The sequence below is a fragment of the Dasypus novemcinctus genome, chromosome 4 (genome assembly GCF_030445035.2).
Source record: "Dasypus novemcinctus isolate mDasNov1 chromosome 4, mDasNov1.1.hap2, whole genome shotgun sequence".
NCBI lineage: Eukaryota > Metazoa > Chordata > Mammalia > Cingulata > Dasypodidae > Dasypus > Dasypus novemcinctus.
The window spans coordinates 138,968,934-138,975,256 of record NC_080676.1 but is presented as its reverse complement, the minus strand read 5'-3'; the positions used below and the strand labels follow the sequence as shown (position 1 = coordinate 138,975,256).

Sequence of the window (6,323 nt, the reverse complement as noted above, 5' to 3'; positions counted from 1 at the left end):
TTGATGTTGATGCTGCCAATCCGGAGAACACATTTAGAGAACTGCTGCTCTAAGCAGTTTACTCATTAAACTCTCTGACCTGTACACATTGTAGAAATTAAAAAATTGTCATTCAGGATGAGGCAAGGTGGAAGGAAGCTGTTTCTTTTTTTGAATATGTAGAAATGTTTGGAAATATTTTTTAACTTAAAGTATTTGTCAAGTCATAAGCTCACTCATCGCAGAGATATTATTCAAAATAAACATAAAATGCAACACTTTATTAAAGTAAAAGTATCTTTACTATTAATATACAAATGGTGAAGAGTGACAATTTTGATATACTGTAAGCCATACTTTCAATGTCTTTCATAAATACAAAACTTCAACATTTGCAGTATAATTTTTTACAGTTTAGACATATATATACAGCATTTCATAGGGACATACTATATTGAAACAAATAAGAAACCTTTGTGGTAGCTAACTTAAGAATATAGAATTTGGGTGGTATATATATAAGTTAAAGAAAAATAGAAGATAGTATGTTTTAATGCATACTGGACACAGCATAGAATCCACATACCAATAAAAAAAATTTCTTAAATCTTTACTTCTAAGTAGTTCACCTATTCCTAACAGGCTTTAGAGGCAAATGCTAGACCATGAACATTCCTTTAAGGTTGTAACCAAATATATTTTGTACTTAAGAGTACTATTTATTTTATATTATACATGTCATTTTCTAAAAGAAACCCTATTTTCAAAATTGAATCATAGGTTCTATTTCTGTGAACTTTTTCCTCTGGATTTCATTAAGGTTTTTCTTTGCTTTAGTATTATTGTACTTAAATTTTAGTTTGTACTCCGGAACTTCTTATACTACATATAATCCAATTGTAGGATTTCAATTTGCATTTCTGAATTCTTTCAATTCTTTGTTCCTCTACTTTCATATGCCTGGTTGTGATTTGAAATGCTCCAACAGTCATCACTTTGCTTATTTTTTTCCAAGGAAAGTTAACAGCAGATACCAAAAGATACATGTTTTAACTTCAGGAAAAAAATGTAGTAATATTTAAATTGATGTAAATGACTTCTATACCAATATTATGAACATTGTGTGGGCTAAAATACTGAAAAATTTTAAAAATTAAAATAAAACAGGTGATGAATATATTTAAATTACTGATAAACTTCTCTAGTAAAAATGGTCTATATTCTAAGAATATTAAATTTTTCTATCAAATAAATATTTTAGCATATTATCTAATATAAAAGTATTTAAAGGATGGAAAATAATCTGTGAGCATTCTATTTTTGTGTTGTTAAACAGCTGCATCTACATGGGTAAGTGCAATTTTTCAAAGAGAAAGAGGGAACAGTAAAAACATTTCATCATTTCAGCCACTACTATCCCTTGACCCTTTTATAACCTTTTCATTTATAATTTTGATTGTTTCTTCTTAGAATATCATTAAGATCTATGAGCAGAATATTCGCCTGAAAGATTTCTATTTTATAATTAAAGTGTTTCATTTCTGTGATCTTCTTCAGTTTAATTTTAGTATGTCAATGCATCCATAGGCAATTTCAATAATCAACTATATAAAAATGCTTCAAAGGGCTGATAAGAAGATGAAAATCCCTTCTTTCTAAAGATAAGTATGGTAACAATCTCATTTCGAAAAATATTTTCACCTTCTCATGAAGTTTGTTGAATAAGCACTCTTGATATGATTATGGAAAATAATTCCATGAGGGACTTGAATTGAGCGTTTATTATTCTCCATGAAAAAGAACATTGCAAATTTTACAAATAACTTATATGCTATTCCAATATTTCTTATTCTTTCCACCACTTCAATTGTACATATTTTCATCAGTGATTAGTTTGCCATCAGTAATAAAGGATGATTCATGATCCCAAATCAAATTTATATCAACAGTAGCAATGCAGATTCAAATGTCACCATTGTAGTTTACCCTATTTTAAAAGTCATTGGTTGTCTTTGACTTACAACAGGGAAAATTTAATTTCAACAATATCTAGAATGTATTTATTGTCTAAAACAACAATGTAGAAAAATGAAGTGTATTTCTTGCGTATGCATCAAAAGAATCATTTTGTCATGAAAGGAAATAAATTACATAGTATAATTTGCTATATTTAGACTTTTTGTATTCAAGGTAAAGTGACTTGAATTGAGGTTACTCACTCAATATGACAGTACCATTCACGTGTCACAGATATGAGCAAAGTCTATCAGTAAAGATTGCAGTTGTGTTTTTTCTTTTTATAAAATAGTGTCATGCTAATCCAAAGGCACAAATACATCTTAATTATTTGAAATAAGCAGAAAAATAAAGGAATGATTATAAAGTTATAATTAATTGATGGCATTCAAGTAAATAATTTTATTTATAGAACCCTTTAATTTGTGTAAATATTTAATTCAAAGAGTAAGATTCATGTTAAATTTGCAGGATCAAATAACCTTCAACAAAAAAAAATATTTTTAAAGGTATTCCTAGAAAAATAAAAGAAAACTAAGAAACATTACATTAATGTTTTTTGTTAGTATCACCAAAATGGTAACATTTCTTACCCTAGAAAAACAATAAATGTTTAGAAATCACAATTTTTAATTAAATTATTTTTGAAATCATTGCAAAATATGTTGACAAATTAATTAGTGCCAGTCTTAAAAATAAAATATGTGTTAAAATGCTGATATTATTGTTTCCTCTTATAATTTGTTGTATATAGATTGTCATTACCTAATTGCACATATCCTATCAGTTAGACCTAGGCTTCTTGGTGTAAAGTAGCATAGGGTTCCAATTATTTTAACAGTACTTATAATCAGTCAACTCTTCTGACATTTTATACTAACACTTAAGAGTACTCTCAGACAGCAAAATTAACATTTTTACAGTTTTATGGTATGTTTAGTTTAGAATAAGAATGAAAAATAAGAAACAGGTTATTTCAGTTCTACACATATTTTACAATTTACTACAAGCCAACTCTTATTTGGAAACATGTACAAATAGAGTAAGTTGGAGCATTCCATTGCTATGTCAAAAAATAAAAATAAAAAGCTTATCACAATATTACTTTGCTCCTGCATGGCATAGATTTCAAGGACAAGAGGTAAAGACCACTCAGACAATTGAAACAGTGCACTTGAAACAGTCTGTCTGCAATTAATGTCAGATTTTCTTTTCATCTCAGATCATTGCTCCACATGAGTGGAAACAAATTTAACAGTTATATACTGTTAAAAATATTTAAATGAATAGCTTTTCATGGAAAGTCCAAAGAAATGAAAGAAATAGAACTTTGATAAAACACCAAAATATTTTGTTCTTTGTTATTATTTCTGTTCTCATAGTTTAGCACAGATATGACAATAGTAAACATGCTAAATCACTTTCTCAGCTTTCCTAACTCATATTAGTTCAAAACCACGTAACCCTATCCAGGAAAAATTAGCGTTCATGGCTCTTGCTTCATGGACACATTACTAAGCCCGTTTACACTTACACAAACTAATTCAAGTATTTTGACTAATTTTAGCACATTGGTACAAAAGAAAAGAGAACATTAAAATAAAATATAACAGAAGATCAAACAACAGAACCAGCAACAGTCAAATCTGTCAAGAGACCAGTTGGATAATCAAGTTAGACAAAGCGACCTTAATGGTTGGTTGGTTTGTTTAGACATCGCTCATTTTCCTTGTAAGGACAGCAATTCTTGTCTTTTCCTTGGAATATACCAGAAAAGCAAGGAAAGATTCCTTCATTATAACTCCCTGGCTTATGGTAACAAGACACTGGAGATTTAGTGTCTTAACATGCAGATGGGCACATTCTATCCTGCTGACAGTGAAAAAAGTGAGGAATAGTATAAATGAGTTGCCTCTCCTTGTCCAAATGACTGGCATTAATATTTCATTTAACATTCATCTAATTATCTCTATATAGAGACATCCCAAAGCAGCTTGTTCTGCATTGTTAAAATTTTTAAGGTTCTCTTAGAACATATTTCCCAACCAGCCATTATTTGATATATAAAACCACCTGAAACACTAATCAGTATGAATGTTCTGGGGCCTAAAGAAACCTTTGGTTCTCTAGGGTAAGAAATTTTCTAAAACCTGCTCCCAATTGGTATATATGTTTATAAACATAAATATATTTGTTTACCTTACATTTAAGTTAAAATCATGTTTCACTTTTTTACCTCTGGGAGCTTGCATAGCTTGGAAGTTAATAAGGTATTTTATTTTGGATTAGGCTCTAACAAGTGATATTAGAAAGTTTGTTTGAATAGTTAAGGAATTTCTTCAACCAAAATGTTTTTATCGAAATCTTCAAATGACCTCTAGCTATGACATGCAGAATAAACACAAATAGTGTCAATTCAATAGTTAAACATTGAAATTTTTATGACACGTTTGGACATAAAATGATTTCTCTTTAATTTGATCAATCTGAAGATTTTAATTTCCATCTAACCAATTACATTTAATGATTGACATAACACTAAGAAAATGGCATTTTAAACAAGGATTATCTAATTATGGGCTAAAATATATCTGAGGATATAATTTGAAATAGTTGAACACTAGAGATTTGGTGTCTGATAAAATTCTTAAAATAATAAAAGATAATCACATATTTATAACTACCTCAAGACAACATATTGATATTGCTCCCATTTCAGTTTGCTTTATTTGAAGCTGAGGGCAGAAATCAATATTATTTTCACTTGCAGTATATTTAATTTTTGTGTAATCCATTGTGAATGTATATGGCCTAAATAAAGTAATAGAGGTTTAGGGTTATTTTTAAACTAGTTTCACATGCAACTAATGTTATTTCAAATGGGTAACAATTTTAATATGGCACTTCACTCTTGCAAATCAATGCTGAAGCAGCACAGAAATCAAAACTTGAAAACAGATTTCCAAAGTGTCTCTCAACTTTTAATACCCACTAAGGATATCTGGCTCAGTTAAGCCCTGGGATTCCCTGGAATTCTCCTGTAATGAAAAATGTAACCTTTACTAAGTGCCTTCATTTTAAACTGAAAAGCCAAATTGGCAATCTAATTGTCCAAAATTGTATTCAAAACCAGGCAGCAGGTTCTTCGTTTTGCTTTTTCTTAAACCCCTACTTGTTGTAGAGGTCAGGGGTATGAGATATAGTTCCTAAGAAATAGAGCACTTTAGCCATGTAATAAATTGCAGTACTCAATCAAAGAATCAAATTGATACTCAAGAGTTGGTGCCAGTCAGGTCTCTATATTGAAATACGTAATAAAATAAGCAACAACAACAAAAGAAAATGGACATGGCAGGGATTATTTGATCATATGTATATGTGTACAAGCTATTCCAAGCTAGAAGTTTCCCAAGAAATTAAGGTCAATGGAATAGTTTTGGTCATAGGGTCACTGTGATTCAAATGCTCTTTCTAGTGTTCTTCAAGCCGTCATGACCTTGTTATGCTTTGCTGTCGTCGTCTTTCGATTGGATGATGTCATTAGAAACTTTAATTTCTATAGTTTCTGGATTTATGACTTCTTTCCCATTTTCTTCTTTTAATGGCAATTTTCTGGAAAGAAATAGAAAAATAATGTACTTCGCTCACCAAGGTATTTTATGCAGTATCCCTTAACATTTATTACTCTTTTGTAAAAAGAAATATGTTAGGGTATTGGGGAATTTTGGAGTAATTATTAGAATAAAATGAAATTAGTTTTGCTAAAGCTATAGCACAAAGATAGAAAATAATCTAAAGGACAATAAAAGGACTTAATATTATTTATTTTGAAAATATGATGCAATGCAGAGTGTTGAATGAGTCATATTAATATTTGGAGGAATAGATGCACCAAATCATTCATTATAGGTGGTTTAGATATGATAACCCATTGTTCATATTAAAATATAATTATTTTGTGTTTTGGAATATAGGAAGCAAATATTATACATTTTAAATAAAGATTTACCAGTACTCAACTTTTTAAGGTAAACACCATCCGTAATTGTTAACCCATTTTATTAATTTGTTAAATTGATGAATTAGCAATATTGGCATATTTTAATCCTTTTTTTAAATTTAATGCAAATAGATATATTTTTAAATATTCTCATTTTTTTTAGATTTAGCACATGTTTTCTTTTTTTGGTTTCATTTAATTATTATTTTTCTTGTCATTTTTAAAATCACCTCTGAGTAGTTTTTGAGCATTGTTTCCAGTTGTAACCTACATAGCAATAACAACCTTTCTTTCTTAATATTAAGAAACTTTCCCAAATTCCACTATG

General features: G+C 29.2%; 1 protein-coding gene across 1 annotated transcript in view; it reads right to left on the bottom strand.

The window, feature by feature from the left end:
- Positions 1-258: 258 nt before the first annotated feature.
- The window catches only part of NCAM2 (neural cell adhesion molecule 2), a 589,167-nt gene continuing 583,102 nt past the window's right edge, over positions 259-6,323 (bottom strand). The window contains exon 18 of the mRNA XM_058296115.1: positions 259-5,607. Within this exon, the coding sequence (XP_058152098.1) occupies positions 5,496-5,607 (112 nt within the window). The 3' untranslated portion in view covers positions 259-5,495. The remainder of the gene's footprint in view (positions 5,608-6,323) is intronic.